General features: G+C 50.5%; 1 protein-coding gene across 2 annotated transcripts in view; it reads right to left on the bottom strand.

Moving 5' to 3' along the window:
* Nucleotides 1-6,996: 6,996 nt before the first annotated feature.
* The window catches only part of AUH (AU RNA binding methylglutaconyl-CoA hydratase), a 148,374-nt gene continuing 140,047 nt past the window's right edge, over nucleotides 6,997-15,323 (bottom strand). For both annotated transcript variants that reach the window (XM_032866408.1, XM_032866406.1), the window contains 3 exons: nucleotides 12,980-13,030; nucleotides 11,841-11,888; nucleotides 6,997-7,597 (listed from right to left, as the gene is read on the bottom strand). In XM_032866408.1, coding sequence (XP_032722299.1) covers nucleotides 7,520-7,597; nucleotides 11,841-11,888; nucleotides 12,980-13,030 — 177 coding nt within the window. In that variant the 3' untranslated portion in view covers nucleotides 6,997-7,519. The remainder of the gene's footprint in view (nucleotides 7,598-11,840; nucleotides 11,889-12,979; nucleotides 13,031-15,323) is intronic.

Below are 15,323 nucleotides of genomic sequence, written 5' to 3'. Positions count from 1 at the left end.
CCAAAATCTAAAATTTAGTGTTTCAAAGGACACCATCAAAGAAGTGAAAAGACAATCCATGCAAGAAAAGATTTATAAATCACATATCCAATAAGATCCTCATATCTAAAGTGACTTGTACCCAGAAGATATAAGGACCAGTTACAACTCAATAATAAAATGGAAACCCAATTAAAAATGGGCAAAGGGTTTACACCAGTACTCTCCCCAAAAAAGATGTACAAATGACAAGCACGCGTGAAGATTCCCGACATCATCAGTCATTAGGGAAATGCAAATCGAAAGCACAATGCGGTGCCACTTCACACCCACTGGATGGCTACAACCAAAGTCAAAGTCACCAGCAAGCGTTGGTGAGCGTGCTGAGAAATTGGCACCTTCGATGTTGCTGATGGGACCGTAATCTGGTGCAGGCACTTTGGGAACCCGTTTTGCAGTTCCTTGAAAAGTTAAACATAAAGCGGTCGCACGGCCCAGTGAAACTCCACTTCTGGGTGAGCGCCTGCGGCAAACGGTAACATCGATCCACAGGACCCAAGCCGCGCCTGCTCTTTGTAGCAGTGTCGTTGGTGAGAGTGCCAAAGCGGACACACCTAAGAGTTCGCCAGCTGATGAATGGATGGACACAACACAGCGTGTGCGTGCAATGGGGAACTTCCCGCCGTAAAAAGATGAAGTGTGGGTGCATATTACACACGGATGAACCCTAAAAAGACTACAGTGACTGAAAAAAGCCAAAGAGAGGTTACTATCGTATAAAATTTATAAAAATGTCTAAAATAGGCAAATCCAGAAACATTAGAGTAGATTAGTGGTCGCTGGAGGTTGGCGGGAAGGGCAGTCAGGAGACTGCTAAGGAGTATGGGGCTTCTTTGGGGGCCCACGGAAATATTCTACAATTACACAGTGGTCAGGGCTGTACAGCTCTGTGAACACAGTAAAATCACTGAACTGTACAGCTCAAAGGGTGACTTCTATGCTATGTAAATTATGTATTTAAAGAAATAAGTTGAAAAATCCACAAAAGTCACAAAAGTATCTTTTTCTTCAATTCTGATGCTAGGCCTCTAAACCGAGAATCAATACGAAATAGACCCCCACAATGTATCCTTTCTTACTTTTTAAAAAGATTTTATTTATTTATTTTTGACAAAAACAGAGAGAGGATGAGCATGAGTGGGAAGGGGAGGGGGAGAAGGGGAAGCAGGCTCCCCGCTGAGCAGGGAGCCCGACGTGGGGCTTCCTCCCTGGACCCCGGGATCATGACCTGAGCCGAAAGCGAGGCTTAACGACTGAGCTGCCCAGGCGTCCCCCACAATGCACCCTAAACATGACTTCTCCAGGTGCCAGCAGCTTTGGGGAACTCTGTTTTCATGTGTGACAGACAAGATAAAATCTTTTTCTTACAGATGTGGCCTTTGTTCTGCATCTGCTGGAGGTCATGGGCAAGCAAGGGAGGACCCGTCCTGGGCCAGGACTCAGCTCCTTTCTCTGGCTCCCTTCACCATGACACTCCTCCTCATGCTCACTTTCCAAGACTAGCTCATCCCTGGGGGACACCGGATATAATTAAAACTGTCAGTTCTGCGGAGTTTTATGGGAATTTCAACACAAATTTTCCTACCTACACACGCAAACGGGTTCAGATACGCACCGAGCGCACGGGAGGTCACACACTGTCCCTGAACTCGGGATGACAGGCCAGGGGACAGGGCAGGAAAACACTGCGTCTCTGGAGGAGAGCCGGTGAACGGTCGCATGCCACATACACACTCCCACAAGGACCAGAGGGAGAGAAAGTGCCCATTCCTGTTGTGTGCCAGCATCCACGAAAGCCACAGCCACGACGCCCACCACGGCTCCCCAGGCATCCGAGTACCTTTCCACCAAGTCAGCTGGGGGCTGTCACTTCCTGGCGGGTGTGGCACGTCACCTTTTCTTGTATCTTTAAAGCGCTCAAATTAGGGCCGCTTGTGAGCAAGTTCTAAGCCTCACAAAAAGTGTGAGCTTCCAGAAAGAGCTAACAGACAACTCAGAAGAACTGTGACTCAACCCATGAGAGGCCGTGAGGAGTTTGAACTTCTCGGGCGAACCCGTGCTTCACTTTCTGTAAAGGGCACACAGGTTTCATTCAGCCGGCTGGGAGGCTGGAAGTGAAAGTGGCGAGACTGTTTTTGAAAAGGTCAGAAGAGGGCACTTGCCCGTCTTCAAATTCCTCTGAACCCTCTGCCTGGAGTCACCATCACGACGGGAGTCCAGCCCTGAGCCGTCACAGCCCCGAGCGGTGATGCCACTGTTTCCCTCGTCGGTGGCAGTGTTCCATCCCACTCTGTGAAATGGGTTCACCATGTCTGATGAACCCACACGGGGCGGACTTCTGGGCTGCATGCCACGGCCAGGCGTCGGCAGTGAGGTGGGGGCCGTGGCTGTGTGGGAAGCCTGCCCTGCTCCGGGGGTGGGCACACGTGCCCGCGGCGGCGGCCAGAGCCCCTCGGCATGTCCCCTATGGCAGCTGCGGGAGAGCCCGCAGAACACGACAGGGGGGCTGCCTTTCTCAGGGACCTGTCCCTCCCCAGCCCTCCAAGCTGGCCCTGTGAGCAGGGCATCCAGACTACTGCTCAAGGCCAGGGAAGGGCCCAGCTACGGTTGCCATTAGGCAGACACGGTTCTCTGTGCCTCCTCTGACCCAGCCCACCAGTGAGCAGCCCCAGCAGCCATGCATCTCACATCTCAGCCACGCCAGTGAGGAAGGGGCACCATCTGGGGGGACTTTGGGGACAGAGCATGGCGGAGGTGGAGAGCTGCCCTCTGCCCCGCCATGCCTGCCGGTAGCCCTGCCCCAACTGCTCACCATCCGGTTCTGCCCCTGCAGCCAGACCTGGGAGGGCCTCAGCAGCTTCTACTGTCGACGGTCCTTGGGTCTGTGAGTGACAGCACAGAGCAGCCCGTGCGAGTGTCCCTGGGGCCGGGGGCAGGCGTGGCTGCTCTGGCCCCATGGCGGCCTGTAAGGCCCCGGTGTCACCCTGCACTTGTAACCCATAGACCGCTAGCGACCAGCTCTCCCCACTGCTCCTTCCCTGGGTGAAAGACGGGTTTCTGAATACAGCCCTGCACCCCTGTCCCTGTCCCAGCCCATCTCTTGTGAAAACCCAGCAGACAGAACACCGCATCTGTGGAAGACGGCGCTCCTGGCCGCAGAGCCCTCGGGCACGGACTTGTCCCATCTGGCTTTGAAACCCATCGAGACCAGCCAGCAGGCCCAGGGGCAGGAGATGCTGAGCTTGGGCTCGGCACCGATTTCAGACAAGACCTGGTCAAAGAGCTCCCGTGTGCTTTCCAGAAAAGCAGAGGGAACCTCTGACCGAGTCGGAACTGAGCGCGAGACCCTGGGTGAGTCTGGCCGGTGTGGGAGACAGCAAGACGCTCGTGACACTGCCCCGAAGCATGGGGTGACCTGGGCCCCACGGGCTTCCTCTCGTGCGAGTACCACTGCGGACCTCAGCTCGCACCCCGGGAGCTGGGTGGGGGGAGACGTACCGCTCACGGGCACCCCGGGGTGCAGTGACGTAGCCGCGGGGCTCCGAGCAGCAACCCAGCCCTCCGGTGTCTGAACCCGCCGGCTGACAGAGCCGTCCAGGCCCCTGCGTGCCGGCTGCGAACGCGCACGGAGAGGGCGGGCAGCCTGTCCTCGGACCCCCTGACACGCGCACTTCAGAAGCTCCCACGTCGCGAGGAAACCATGGCACCAATCAGGGCAGAGGCGCGCTCTCTCTTTCTCTCTCTCTCTCACACACACACACACCAGCTGTCTCCTGGCTGACCAAGACGGCCCAGTCACTGGCCCCAGGGGCGGCTCCCAGCCCCACTGCCCTCCTGCCACCACTCCGCGCCCCAGATGCGGCTCCTGGAGTTGCCAGAGCCTCTCCCCTTGGGCTGCTCCCGAGACGACTCCCGTGCGTGGGACAGCTGGAGATGGTCGGGGCCTCCGCTCCGGTGCCATTCCCGACAACCAGCCCGAGCTCTGTCTGTGATCTTGTCCGTGTCCCCGTGAACCCAAACAGGCCACAGAATAGTGTTTTCTGCACTTTCCAGAGGCGCGGACACCCTGCTGGCTCTGAGCTCACTCTGCTGCCCCCGGGAACAGTCAGCTCACTGAGGACGGCCGCCCCCCTACCTTGCCTCCGGAGGCTTGCGCTGCGTGGACGGGCGCCATGAGGGCCGGCCCCGGCCACTCGAGGTACATGTCTGAGGCTGTCCTCGGCGTCCTCCGTTCTCCCCGTCAGGCGCCTTGCTCTCACGCTGCCTTGAGAATTCACCTGAAAAACAGAGGCCACACACCAAGGGCTGGAGGACTGGGAGCCGTCCCTCTACAGGACAGCCGGATGCCAGAAGGCTCCTGAAGAGAAAGGACTCCATGGTATGGGAGACAGTGGGTTTCTGGCACCTGAGACTCACAGGTGTTTTGAGCAGAGGGTTCCATCCTTAATGCCCCAAACGCCCCCAGACATAATCAGGAACCTGTGTCACCTATGCAGGAAAGTGGCTCTCATTTTGCCAAAAGATTACCCAGTAACTGTAAAGTGCTGTAGTTTTCCTTCTGTGACAAAGGTACACTTATTCTTTAAAATAAGAAAGCAATGTCACCGCTGTTTTGATGAAGCCTCATAGTGCTGAGGGACACAGAAGTTAATATCCAACTCGGCGGGTGGATGGGGACACAGCGGTACGATTAATTATTAGAGAGCATCTGCCTGCCGGGATTTTTGGACGCCAGATCAGAGCGATTCAGGACCTGTCACCAGAAGGGAGAGCTGTGGTCCGGCGAGGAAAAGGGTCAACGGCCAGGGCAGCCAAGGTCAGGCCTGCACCAAACACAAGCGCCTGCCTGCCGTTGGGCATGTCACCCACGAGGGACACGCCACTGCTCTGGTCCCCTACAGAGCTCTTTTCCAGGTGTGGCCAGGAAGTTGAGCTCAGGGACAAGCCAGGTTCCTGACAGCTAGAAGAGAGGGGGGAAGAAAGGACTAAGGAGAACCATCTATTTTTTATTGAACACAATGAGCCAAGTTTTCATGTTTTATTGAACTTGAAATCATCTTTTAAATCACAAACGAGTCCAGAAAATCTGAGTCTTCTCTGGGCCCCTATCACAGCCCTTTTCGTCCCAGAGCATCTGTGACGTGGAGGCCTCTTGTTCTTTGAGAGAGAAGTGACAAGTGAGCCGGCACCCCATCCTGCAGACCCGAGACAACGGGAAGTGCTTTTCCCGGGAACCGGGGTGGTGCTTGGTTACGCATCCTCCCTCTGGGTCTTCTTACACGTCCCTGGGAGGCATGGGGGTCACGACTGTGTCGCCGGCTTGCGTCCGCTGGATGTGGCTTCGGTGTAAGGACACGTGAATGCACAGCGTGCTGGAGGGCCGGCGAGCACAAGCTCGCCCCCCGCTGCGGCCCCCTCCCCGGGCAGTCCCGGGACCCCGCGCCGGCGTCAGGACCAGGCCCAGCAAGGCTGCTCTGCGGCAGACGAGACCCCAGGAAAGGCCGACGTCTACAGCAGGGAGTCTACGGCAGTCCACGCTCTCTGGAGCCCCAGGAGGAAGATGTCTCTGCTTCCGGACACGCTCCAGTGACTTCCTCAGAACTCTGCAGGGCATCCAGCGGCTCTCCGTCCGCCACAGCCCGGCATCCGTGAGGACAGACAAGTCACCCAGCGCACGCCAAACAGTCTCTCCCGCAGTGAGAATGGAGCGGCCTTCAAACGTGCTGCAGACAGATAAAGCGGCCCTGAAATCTTTAAAGGACGATGAGAACAAGGGCCAGCACTGCACCTGCCAGTCACCCATGTGACATGAACGGCACAAGGTGATCAGAAGACGAAGCGTGCGCCCCCCTGAGACGGAAGCAGCAGTGCCCAGCGCTTCACTGAGCCCCTTCCCAGGGGGCCACTCCGCTGGGCCCCGGCCATGAACCTGCAAGTGAGGGCGACAGCCCCCCCCCACGTGGGGGCACCAGCAGACGGTGACTCCGTGCTGGCCTCCTTCAAAGTATTTCAAATGGAGACGGAGCACTCAATGTCCTCTAGGTGAAAAACAAGTTTCGGTGATTTTTAAAAGGTCAAAGTCTATGTGCTTTCCCAGGAAGCCGCGGTGCTATGCGGGAACGTGTGAACAGGCCGTCTCCCACATGCCGAATGTCCCCTCCCCACAACAAAGCACAGCCGTGCTGCGCAGAGAGCAGCGGGAACCCCCCAGTCCACTGAGGAGGAGCAGGTCCCGGAAAAGCAGGGCTTCCCCAGTACCGTCGGACTCGGCCCTGGACACAGCCTCAGAGGGCAGTCTGCTTGGATAACATACCATAAAGGTAGCTCGAGCCTCCCGGGAGAGCCGCGAAGGTCTCCCCAGGCTGCACTCTGAATCCCACAGTTCTGGCCACGCACGTACACTCTGTTCCCTCCCCAGGCGAGGCCAGCAACGCAGACGTGCCCCCGAGCCCCTCCATTTCTAGGCACTTTGCCTGGCCAGGGTTTAGTCGAGGGAGACGGGGCTGCAGGGGGCTGTGTTCACTTCCTTTCCTTCCTGAAACCAGGTGCCAGAGCTGGGGCTAGGAAGCAGAGCAGCTGGGCTTCCCTTCAAATCCCTGACCCCAAGCCGCTTCGACAGCCCAACCGGGGTGACACGAGCAGCTGGGCTTCCCTTCAAATCCCTGACCCCAAGCCGCTTCGACAGCCCAACCGGGGTGACACCACCTTCTTGGGGAGTTAGACCAACGGCCAGGCTGCGAGCTGGGCAATCTTAGGAGAACACCGACCCAGGCCTCCTGCTGGCCTCCCGAGGCTGTGGGCCCCGTCTGAGCAGGCTCGTTTCCCATCGTCCACACTGATTCTAGGACTACAGAGGTCACCCGACAGAAACGGCACTGAAAGACGGCTTCTTCTAAAATCCAACGTGCAATGACTTACTTGGTTCAAAGAGAATAGGGGAAGAGAAAAATTCCCAAGTTTTCTTTTCACCAATTTTATTTTTATTTGGTAATTTTCACTCAGAGAGTCTACCAGTTCCTTTTTCAGTCTGAGATGCATGTATGCGTGGATGTACTGCATAATCCCTTAGGAACTTTATTTGGTATAACTGCACATGTTTGGTATATAGAAATAATTTTATTTCGTATTGCAGCACAGTAGACATACAATCGATATTATTTCCTAGAATGTGCAATATATAAATTATTCACATTAAAAAATTAAGAACAGAAAGCCTCATATGCAGGAAATATTTAAAAATGTGTACCTATTTTTGACTCTGTTTTTGACAGTATGCACTACTAGCTTTATAAACCTGAATGAACACGACAAGACGCACATTTGAACGATGTACACAGATGGGTCCGCTCCAGAAGCTGAACTCACTCTACAGATGCTCACTTTGGTCACTGGGACTCCAGGTGTGGAGGCATGTGTGGGTCTGAAAGATCCTTCCAGAGCTACGCTCGTTACCCTGGCACTGCACACTTTTCTGTGTCTTCTACTCTCCTTTGTAGCGCGGGGACCTTTTCTCTTTAAAAGCAAGAAGACCTTCAAGCCTGTCTTTTGTTGGAATAGTCTAGAGAAACAAAACATCGTGTTACCCACACCAAAAAGAAGAAACTCCGAAAGTCTAACAAGCTTTATTTAAGTAAAAGAAAAGGAACTAGAAGGCGATTGAAAATTCTGAAATCTACCCATCACTTGAACAATTCTAATTATGTGACCAAATTTACATTCTAATTCCAAACACACTTTCCCCCCAATTTCAAATGTACTTTAAAAAACCAACATACTTTATTTTTAGGTTAAACCTAATTTTAGGTTTATAAACTACTGAACAAACTTCAGAGTTGCCCCCAGGGTTGCCCCCCTTACTGACATCTTGCGTCAACGCAGTACATTTGTTACAACTGATGAACCAGGATCTACACATTCTTGTTAAGCAAAGCCTGTATGTTGTACACATCATGGGTTTTGACAAAGGCACGATGTCACGTATCCACCCCTACAAGCAGCCCACGGAACAGCTTCCCCGCCCTAAGCATTCTTTATGTTCCATCTACTCATTCCTGCCCCGTGCTGCCTTTCCAGAAGGTCAGACAGTTGGAATCCTGTAGTACCTACAATTTTTAGACCGAACCCCGTATCTGAACAGTATAAATCTGAGGTTCTTCCGTGTCTTTTGTCACTGAATAATACCCCACTGCATGAATGTGCCTTAGTTTACCCATTCACCTACACATCTCAGCGGCTTCGAAGTTTGGCGGTTACGAACGGAGCTGCTAAAACGCCACGTGCAGACTTTTGTGCAGACATAAGTTTTCAACACAGCTGCGTGAACACCTCGAGCTTACAACGGCTGAATCACGTGCTAACATCATGCTTAGCTTTGTAAGAAATGGGCAGTTCGGATCTTGTTTGTACTTGCGTTTCTGAACACCGTGTGACGTGGAGCATCTGCTTCCGGGCTCACTCGCCGTCGGTGTACCTACTTTGGTGGGGTGTCTGTTCAGCCCTTCCACCCACTTTTTAATGGGTTGTTTTCTTCTTGTTGAGTTTTACAAGCCCCGTATCTGTTTTAGATACAAGTCCTTTACAGACGTGTACTGCAAAGACCCTTCCCTCCCTGGAGCTTCTCTTTTCATCCTCTGCACAATGTCATCCGCAGAGTGGAAGTTGTTAATTTCAATGAAGTGAAACCCCAGTTTTTTCTTTCATAGATTATACTTTTGGTGTTAAGTTTAAAGAAGTCACTGCCAAACCCAAGGATGCCTACATTTTCTAAGTGCTATTTGAGAAGTTTCATAGTTTCATTTTACATTAGGTCTATGGCCCAATCTGAGTTAGTTTTTGTGAAGGGTGTAATGTCAGTGTCTAAATTCATTTTCTTTGTCACTGAAGGCCCAGATGCTTCAGTGCTACTTGTTTTGAAGACTATCTTTTCTCCACTGAACTGGCTTTGCTCCTCTGTCAAAAGTCATTGCATTTTCTAGGAGTCCACTCCTATGACTTTCATAGGAATTTACTGCTGGGTTCCCTATTCTGTTCCACTGATCCAACTGTCTGCTCGTTTGTCAACGCCACACTGTCTTGATTATTGTAGCTTTACCGTAAGTCTTGGAGTTGGGCAGTGTCAGCCCCCCAAGTCTGCTCTTCTGCGTTACTGAACTGCCTAATCTAAGTCTTTGGACTTTCCATAGAACTTCTGAACTGGTCTGTCAATACAGATCAAGTAACATGGCTGAGGTTTTTACTGGGACTGTACTGACTGACTCTCTAAATAAAATTGAGAAGAAATGACTTCTTAGTAATACTGAGTCTTCCTATCCATGAACAAGGTTTATCTGTCCATTTACTTACATCTCGATCTCTTTCACCAGTTTTGTAGTTTTCCTCCTATAGATCTTGTACTTTTTTTTTTAATTTATACTTAAGCATTTGTTATTTTTTATACTAATGAAGATTATGTTATGCTTTTAATTTCAAATCCCAGTTCTTCATTGCTGGCATATAGGGAAGCAACTGACTTTTGTTTATTAACCCTGTATCATGCAACCTTGCTCTACTGCTTCTTAGTGGTTTTTTTGTTGTTGATTCTTTGAGATTTTCTACATGGATAATCACATCTTCTATGAAGTTTTATTTCTTCCTTCCCAATCTGTGTATCTTTTATCTTTTTTTCTTGTCTTATTACATTAGCAAAGATTTCTAGTAGATGTTGACAAGGAGAAGTGAGGAGGATGTCCTTGCCCTGTCCTTGGCCATTAAGTTTGATGCTGGCTCCAAGTTCTTTTATAGAGGTTCTTATTGGGTAAGGAATCTTCCATTATAGTTTGCTGAGTTTTTATTATGAATGGGTGTTGGATTTTGTCAAATGCTTTTTCTAGATCTACTGATACAGTCATCCGACCTTCCTGTTTAACCTGTTGGCATGATGGTTTATAATGCTTTCTGACTGTCAAACCTGGCTTGCCTATCTACCAAAAAAATCCATTTGGTTCTTTTTATACATTGTATCCATATGTTTTATACAAATCAGACAATCTGAAATTGTTTTTAAACATCTTTTTATACATTGTTGGATTTGATTTGCTAATATTTTGCTGAGAACTTTTACATCTACATTTATAACAAATAATGGCCCGTGGTTTTCCTTTCTTATAATGTTGGGTTTTGGCATCAGGATAATACCGACCCAGAATGAGTTAGGAAGGGTTCCTTCTGTCTCTATTTTCTGGAAAAAAATCACTTAAAATTGATATGACTTCGCCCTTAAATGTTTGGTAGAATTCACCAGAGAAACCATCTGGGCCAGGAGCTTCCTATTTTAGCAGTTTATTAATTATTATTTAATTTCTTTAACAAACATAGGGTTATTCAGATTATCTATTTGTCCTTGTATGAGTTTTGGTATGTTGTGTCTTCCAAGGAATTGGTCCATTTCATCTAAGTTATCAAATCTGTAGGCAGAGTTGTTCAAAGTATCCCTTTATCATTCTCTCAGTGTCCATGGGACCATTAGAGATGGCCTTTCCTGCATTTCTGATACTGGTGATTATCTTCTCTTTTCCATGGTTAGTCTGCCTCAACGTCTGTCAACTTCACAGGTCTTTACAGAGAGCCAGTTTTTTCTGGTTGTGGTTTTTTCTTTTAGTTTTTCTATTTCTGATTTCATTGGTTTTTGTTCTAAAGCTTATTTTTCCTTTTCTTCTGCTGACTTTGAGTTCTCTTTGCTCTCCTTTTTCTACTTTCCTGAAGTGGAAACTTATTACTGATCCTAGATCTTCCTTCTCTCATACAAGCGTTCAATGCTAAAATGCTGTTCTCTCTAAGCACTGCTTTCAGTAACTTCTCCTTTGACATGTGTGTTATTTAAAAGTAAGCTGTTCAATCCAGAGTAAAAAGATTGATCCCCCCATTACCAGGTGGGATTTCCCAGCTATCTTTCTGTTATGATTTCTAGTTTAATTCCACTGTGGTCTTACAAAATGCTTATGATTCCTGTTTCTTCACATTTAGTAAGGTGGGATTTATGGCCAAACATACTTGTAAATTTTTCTTTGGACTCTAAGGCTGTCCATTTGTAAGAAGTGTGTAATTTGCTTCATTCATGGCGTATGCTCATCAATGAAAGGCTGCAATTTATACACGCAGACCAGGTGCAGGGGAACATTCTAGCTGTTCCTCCTAATTCATGACACCGCCATGCTTAAGTGGGAGCTCAAGTGAGTTTCCAATTCTCACAAAAGGTAGAACAAAATTCTTTTGCTACTTTGGATGCCCTAAATGAAGTTACATCTTTTAGAAAACAAGGAAGGAAAGAAAAAAAGGAGATTTATTTCTCTATACAAAGTCCTACTAATCTGTGTACAAAACAGAAAACTGTATACACTGAATCAGGGACTTTCAGTGGGCAGGAGGAAAGGCTGAGAACCAATGAGTCTCATATACTGATGTCCCCAGCAGGCCCACATTCACACCACTGCCCTCCTCCCACCCATCTACACTGGAGTGAGAGTTCGTATCGACACCCATACAACATAACAGGAGACTGAGAGACAGCGACAGCACACATGGTACTAACCCGATAGAGTTTTCTAATTAGCTAGACAAGAGACATTAGTGTATGGAAGAAAATCAGTGATTAAGGGACAGTAATAGTCAAAGAGCACAGACACCTACTTTCAACTCATTTGCATGATTTTAGAAGAGGTATGGGTGTAGTCTTGCTCTGAGGCATATCACTCATTTGACTTACACAGAAGGTTGACATGATTTTTAAGAGAGAGCCTCGCTGAATCTGTAGTTGCGTCACATACCTGAGCATAACAAGCTTCTTCGATGGCTAATCCTGTGACTAAATCAACCTGAGGATGAAAACACAATACATTTCAGCAGGAATTACTTTTCAAAACGTGGAGCACTCGATATAAGTTCAAACTCATAACACTGCTCCGAGAGCACAGAAGCCTTTGATGACACACAGCAAACCAGCCATGCAAGCAGCAGAGCCGTCTGAGCTGACCGCCTGCGCTCCAGTTCTGCCTCCGCCACGTGGGAGCTGCGTGACCTTGGCTGAGCTGGTTACCCTCTTGGTGCCTCACAGAGGCACATCCGAACGAGAGGCTAACTGTACTGTCTAGCACGCGGGGCGATCTAGCCTTGATAAAGCACGGATACACGGCCTGCCATGCAGAACGGGCCATAGGGCATTTGCTGTTAGTGTTGTTACAATTATGCGAGAATTTTAAAAACCATTCTACCTTGTACATCTTTAAAACTGTGTTTATTGCTAACAAATTCAACCTCTTTTTATTGCTAGGAGACCCAGGAAGATATGGCAGCCTCTGAGTCTGTAAGAAAGAGTATCTTTCTTCAAAATTCTGATATTTAACCAAAACCCCACCGGGGTAATGAAAGCCCAATGTATACGGGTGCCTGCGTCGCTCCCCTGGCCTGAGGCCTGCGCTCCTGAGAAGTCACCTCCCGGGGTAACCCCAGGACACCCCGTACACCTGCCTCGTCAGTGCAGCTCCCTGCACAAAGCGCTTGGAGAACGTAAAGGCGGAGAGAGCTCGCTTCGGCTCTGAGCCTGGAAGTGCTCCTCAGGGTGTTTTTTATAATGAACTGGTGTTGAGAATACACAGAGTGACCTTTTCTTTTGGTGTTCTAGGAACCACCAGCCAATAAATCTCTTAGCTGAAGGCAGAGACAGCAAGCGTGTCATAAGCTGCGGGACATCAGTGCAATTCCCGAGTTCTGTGACTAAGAGACGGAGTTAGGAAGAGCTTGAGCAGGATGAAATCAATAATAGAGCTAAAAACAAAAAAAATAACCTAGCTTGCAGTAACAATAGCATTGAAACAGCTGGATGTGGGAACATAAAATACAGTAAGTTAAACTGAATTAAATGCCCACTACTTCCTCCAACAACAAACTCGAGTATCAAGGCACTCACCTCCATCCCTTGATTAATTGCTAATTTTGCCACTCGCATTGCAACGGGTCCCTAAAATTCAATTAAAGAAATAAGATATTAATTACTATTTAAGCAAATCATGTTGTATATCCCAGTAAAATTCGGAAATTCCCATTGCAAAATCCCTCCCGGCCGCGCAAGGTCTGAACAGCACTTAGAGCAGCTCCGATGTCGGGGACGCTGCCCACTTGCAGGTGGGCAGGGGCTGTGCCCGGGGGGGGCTGACCGCGCTGCAGCAGGTTCCCTAGAAGGGAAGCTGGCAAAGAAAAGGAGGCGTCGTGCTTTACACGATACCACACCCACAAATGGCCTGACAGGAGCCCAGGCTGGCAATGAGGCGGACACTCCTGTCGGCGTCTGTCCTACACGCTGGCCCTGCCCTTGTCCTCTGCGGGCCCGTCTTCTGCGGGCCCCTGTCCTCCGCAGGCCCCTGTCCTGTGCAGACACCAGTGCTCCGTGGACCCCTTTCCTCCACAGGCCCCTGTCATCTGTGGACCCCTGTCCTCTGCGGGCACCTGCCCTCCGTGGGCCCCTGTCCTGTGCAGACCCCTGTCCTCCGCGGGCCCCTGTGTTCCGTGGGCTTCTGGTACTAAGCACAGTGATGAAGTATGGGTAAGGCTGTGCCCTCCAGCCAGTGCCCCCACACCACACAAAAGCTTACAGCCCTGATGCATCCTTCGCAATGTGTGAGGGTCACAGAAGGGAGAACTGGGTGTCCTCTGGGAGAAGGAGAACATGACTTCTGTCATCTTTGAAAACGAAAGTGCCCCAGACGGAATTTAGATCACATTTTAAATCCCTAAGAACAGTTCCCAAGTCAGGAGCTAGGCCACAGCGGCATCTCTGCAAGCATCTTCTGGATTAAAGGGCAGAGCAGGCTCAAAGCGAGGGGAGCGGGGGAGGGTCCGCCGGACCAGTGACAAGTGCCGGACAGCACGGAGTGTCAGTGTTCCCGAGCAGGGGCTCCATCATCAACTTTAACCCAGCTAAGTTCTCTCCCTAATCCGGACACTTAATAAATATCTTTTTCAGAGGCCACAGGTCTTTGAGGCTCACACAAGTATCTTTGTTAGAGCCCCCGGAATGCCGTCTGTGGGTGTGGGGCTCACACGAGAACTGTGTCTTTGAGAGCATCAAGTCTTCATCTGTTTTTCTGGAGTGCGCTCTCTCAGCGACAGCCTTCGCTGTGCCCTTGTATCCCCCAGATGACCCACACAGGATGCTCGTCCCGCTCCCGCGCCTGCACGCGGCCCCAGCCCCTCGTGAAAAGGCAGCGGGTCTGGGGCCCGCTCCTGAGGATGCCTGGGTTGTACCGGGCAGCGAGGCTTACAAAACTAGAAAAGCAGGAAATCGGAAATGCTGGCAGGTGCGATGCTTATTTAACGCGCCTCTTTCAAAACACAACACCAACAGCTCTTCTTCTGGAGCACCATTTTTTTCTCGAACAAGACATGGAACAAACATCCAGTGCAGAAATCAGGTGGAGATACTAATTTCACAGAGGCTTTCTAGTATCTGGAAGAGTAATCACGCAGTGACAAAAACTAGAAATAAAGACCACGGCCCCTCGAATTTTGTTCCGTAACTCCAGTATACAGTAGGGTCACACATCTCCCGAACCACTCAGCGTCTCTCTTGCCCTGGAGAGAAGGCTTAGGGGTTACCGTTCTCAGAGGCAGGTCCTCCAGACGAAGGGATGGGCCGGAGGGACCCCTGGCTTGGCCCGCGGTGAAGTGCTGCTGGCTGTCCAGCGGCAGGCGGGAGGGCGTGGGCACGGAGGGACAGGAGAAAGAGCGAGGACCGGCGGTGCCCAGGGACGCAGCTCCCAGCAGGGAGCGGAGCACTGCCGTCCCAAGACCAGGAGAGGCCGTGCTGCTCTGAACGGGAAGGACGCCACCACTTTTCTCAAACACACCCTGTTTCGATGCAGACCTGCACTGGTCCTAGAGCTGTAAGCCAGGGGAAGCCACGAGCCAGTCATTAGTCCGACTCCTCCTCCTCCTGACACCTGTACCTCAACCGCTCTTTAGGCAGACGGGACTCTAACCGTTTGAGGGAAATATTAATACCAAAGTTTCAGTGAGAGCCTGTTTTCCCTTAAAACACTAAAAATCTTTCCTGCTTGCTCTCTCCATCAGCTCCGAGTGCAGGGCTCTGGTTACTTACACGGGGAACAAATCCCATGACAGCGGAGTCCTGGGAGAGCGTGCCGCAGGCTGAGCGACAAGGACCTCGGCATCCGCACCGAGCAGTGTGCTTCCAGGAACCAACCGCACAGGGAGGCCCTGCCTGTCAGCAATCGGGGGACAGGCAAGTCCTGGCA

The sequence above is a fragment of the Lontra canadensis genome, unplaced genomic scaffold (assembly GCF_010015895.1).
Source record: "Lontra canadensis isolate GAN:19392208 unplaced genomic scaffold, GSC_riverotter_1.0 scaffold31, whole genome shotgun sequence".
Taxonomy (NCBI): Eukaryota; Metazoa; Chordata; class Mammalia; order Carnivora; family Mustelidae; genus Lontra; species Lontra canadensis.
This window is presented reverse-complemented; position numbering and strand designations above follow the sequence as displayed.